Source organism: Miscanthus floridulus, chromosome 17 (assembly GCF_019320115.1).
Source record: "Miscanthus floridulus cultivar M001 chromosome 17, ASM1932011v1, whole genome shotgun sequence".
NCBI classification, from domain to species: Eukaryota; Viridiplantae; Streptophyta; class Magnoliopsida; order Poales; family Poaceae; genus Miscanthus; species Miscanthus floridulus.
Genome location: NC_089596.1, coordinates 100877226 through 100880611, shown reverse-complemented (window position 1 = coordinate 100880611; position 3386 = coordinate 100877226). Strand labels below are relative to the sequence as shown.

Below are 3386 nucleotides of genomic sequence, written 5' to 3'. Positions count from 1 at the left end.
AATTCAAAAATCTGCGACGCCGAAAATAATCGATCGACGCGCAGGTCCGAGTCCGAGGGCCGAGGGCGTGTCCCATTGCAATGCAACACCGCGCGCTCTATTCCGAAACCAACGGCGAGTCCAAGCTGAACATGGCTCCACGCTCTTGCAGCCTGCCCACCCGTCTCCCCCCATATATGCGTGCCCAGCCACCACCAATGCAAGCACAACCAACAGCTGGCAAAGAACAGACGAAGTCGATCGATCTCAGCTAGTAGCTAGCAAGTAAGACACACACCACCAAGCAGCTAGGTAGCTAGCCATGGCGGCGGAGAAGGAGGGCGCGGTGGTGACCAAGGGGCACGACGAGGGGATGAAGGCGGCGGCGGCGCTGCTGGAGGAGTTCGGCCTCCCGCTGGGGTTGCTGCCGCTGGAGGACGTGATGGAGGTGGGGTTCGTGCGGGACACCGGCTACTTCTGGCTGGCGCAGCGCAAGAAGGTGGAGCACCGGTTCCAGAAGATCGGCAAGCAGGTGAGCTACGACGTCGAGATCGCCGGCTACATCCAGCCCAAGGGCATCAAGAAGCTCAAGGGGGTCAAGGCCAAGGAGCTCATGCTCTGGCCCCCCATCAACGAGATGGCCGTCGACGACCCGCCCACCGGCAAGATCCACTTCAAGAGCCTCGCCGGCGTCACCAAGACCTTCCCCGTTGACGCCTTCGCCGCCGGCGAGTAGCCATGCATCCATAAATATATCGATCTTATATTTATTATAATACACCACTATATATAGCGCATATACTATTAAATAATCTTGATGTGTCACCAATATGGCTGCATATGTTACGATGAGCTGCTTATGTATACTCCTACCTGCTGATCCTGATGATGGATAAACTCTAGTTTTTCCTAGAAATATGATGAAATAAAGCTAAATAAAAGCAAAATGCTATGCTTTTTCATACACTACTAGTACCATGCATGTTGATCGGGTCATACTTCCTCCGTCCCTGCATAAATTGTTTTCTAAAGTTGTCTTAAATCATTTTTTTATGTTAGACCAAATGTAAGGGCGTAAATGCATATGACACTAGATGATCGCATTATAAAAGTATTTTATGGTGTATCTAATGAGTATTTGCATTGGTTTTATAAATCGTGACGCTCTTCTCAATAAATTCGGTAAAACTTAAATAAAGATTGACTGGACAGCTCTAGGGATTTTTTTTCCACACAAACAGAGGGAGTACATATATGAACGATGACCTTCAATGTATTTATCGTTTAGGTTCTGGAAGATCAAAATTAGTTAGGCGATGAAACAATAGCAAATCAGAGAAAATTAGGGCCTATTTACGATAGCTCCAGCTATGAGAAAATAGATCTGGAGCACCAGATCTACCGTGGATCTGAGCTTCAACAAAACTACTGGGGACTGATCAAGCTCCAAATCTCCAATATGGATTCATATGTAATAATTATAAAAAAAATATCCAAGGGCGAAATGAAAAAGCAGCATAAGGAGGAGCTGGGCCCGGCCACGCCTAGCTTGGTGTCCGGGGATGAGCGTGGTAGAACGAATCGATACAAAGGGGTGGGAGGTGTGTAATCAGTAGCAGTGATGGATAGTTTTTCCCAACTCCACAAAACACAATTTTTCAAACCACCCCTTGAGGAGCCATAGGAAATCTACGGATTTGAGGTATGATCCATGTTTTGGTGGATCTGAGAGTGTTTGGCTACCGAAACTAGGAGTGAAGCTAATTTTTGCATATCTGAAGCTGTCCCGAACATCGCCTTAGAGAAGAGGCGAAGAGCCGACCGAAATAAGGAATACGGCAAAATTTTTGAACGTAGGACAAGCACGCGTCAGCCCTTTCATTTCTTCAACGTTGGCAACAGGATACCGCTGTGTGAGGTTGTGCGATGCGGTAGTACTCTACGTAGTGAATTAGACTTGCGGGCAACTAATGCAAGGATAACATAGCTAGTCTCCCTCGTTTACTGGACAAAACAAATGCAATAATGGATAAGAGTTCATCACGCAACAAGGAACAATGAACGACAAGATCGATGTGTCTGACCTTTCTGGTTCGATTTTAATTTGATGCAGTTTCTGGTCAGTTTTGTCAACTGCTTGCTACTAGCTACGGAGTAGTAGCCAGCTCCTTTGATGTGATGTGATTCTATAGCTATGCCAGGGTGAAGGGTGAACAACGAGAGCCGTTCTTGTTAAGGTTAGGCCGCGTTTAGTTCATCCCAGATTCGGCGCCGGCTGAATTCGTCGGCACTGTAGTTACACTGTAGGGTTTTGTTTTTATTTGGTAATAATTGTCCAATCGTTGACTAATTAGGCTCAAAACGTTCGTCTCGCAAAGTACAACCAAACTGTGCAATTAGTTTTTGATTTCGTCAACATTTAGTACTCCATGCATATACCGCAAGTTTGATGTGACGGGGAATCTTTTTTTTGCATAGTGCCAAAGTTGGGAGTTTTGGTGAACTAAACAAGGGCTTAGCGTAGTAGTCCATGTTGAATAAATGCCACAGATAGTTAGCTGACAGATCAGAGCGACAGAAGATCTAAACATGAAGGAAACTTCTACGAGATCTTATTAATTCATACATACACACCGGCTACCGCAAAGGCCGTTGTTCATCGTAACAGTATAACAAGTTTCAGACGAAATAACAACTGATCGTTAGCTATTTCACAAATTGAATAAATAAAAGAAAGAAAGAAAGAAAGAACAAGAGGGAGACAGAAGAAATCAAAGAAGAAGACCTTGCATGAATGATGATATATATAAAGTATATATGCAGGGTAGAGTAATTACACACATCGATCTATCTGTCACCCGTTCTGCCTTTTGCTGTAGGCGTCAGCAGCAGCCTTGCGATCACCAGGAGAACGACCCTGGCCCATCCTGCTTTGAGCAGCTTGTGGTGGTGCAGCAGGCCTGCTGCTGTCCTCCAGCTCGGCGGCGACGGCGTCCTTGCCGGTGAGCCTCTGGACGACGGACTTGAAGTCGTCGGCGGTGTCGGCCTCCACGTACACCGTCTCGATGATCTTCACGGTCACGGGCTTGGGGTTCCCATCCTCCCTCGTCGACATTGCTATTGCTAGCTGCAGATGCGCCGTGGCTCAAGTATCTTGGCTGCAGCCTGCAGGCTCGTTTTGTTCAAGAGAGGAGGAGAAGAGGACGAGAGAGAAAGTAGCTAGCTAGGTGACGGGACGTCACTGGCAGGAATTTGACTGCGTTGCGTGTGTGGAGAAGAGCTCGATCGATCGGGGGATCATATAGGAGCCGTGCCATATTCTTCGTCTTGGTGCGGCGCTAAGCCTGGACCAAGGTAGCACGTACCTTGAACTGTTCCTTGCTGGGGTTATCAAAACCTACTGACTA

At 47.2% G+C, this 3386-nt stretch overlaps 2 protein-coding genes across 2 annotated transcripts; one reads left to right on the top strand and one right to left on the bottom strand.

Annotated features, from left to right (window-relative positions):
• The first annotated feature begins 247 nt into the window (after positions 1–247).
• On the top strand, positions 248–849 carry LOC136514907 (uncharacterized). The gene has a single exon (XM_066508615.1). The coding sequence runs from the start codon at positions 302–304 to the stop codon at positions 713–715; it is 414 nt and encodes a 137-aa protein (XP_066364712.1). The 5' UTR covers positions 248–301; the 3' UTR covers positions 716–849.
• A 1922-nt stretch (positions 850–2771) lies between these two features.
• Positions 2772–3175, bottom strand: LOC136516549 (VQ motif-containing protein 10-like). Its single transcript, XM_066509969.1, has one exon. It carries the CDS (start codon positions 3092–3094, stop codon positions 2834–2836), a length of 261 nt encoding a protein of 86 aa, XP_066366066.1. The 5' UTR covers positions 3095–3175; the 3' UTR covers positions 2772–2833.
• Between the last annotated feature and the right edge of the window lie 211 nt (positions 3176–3386).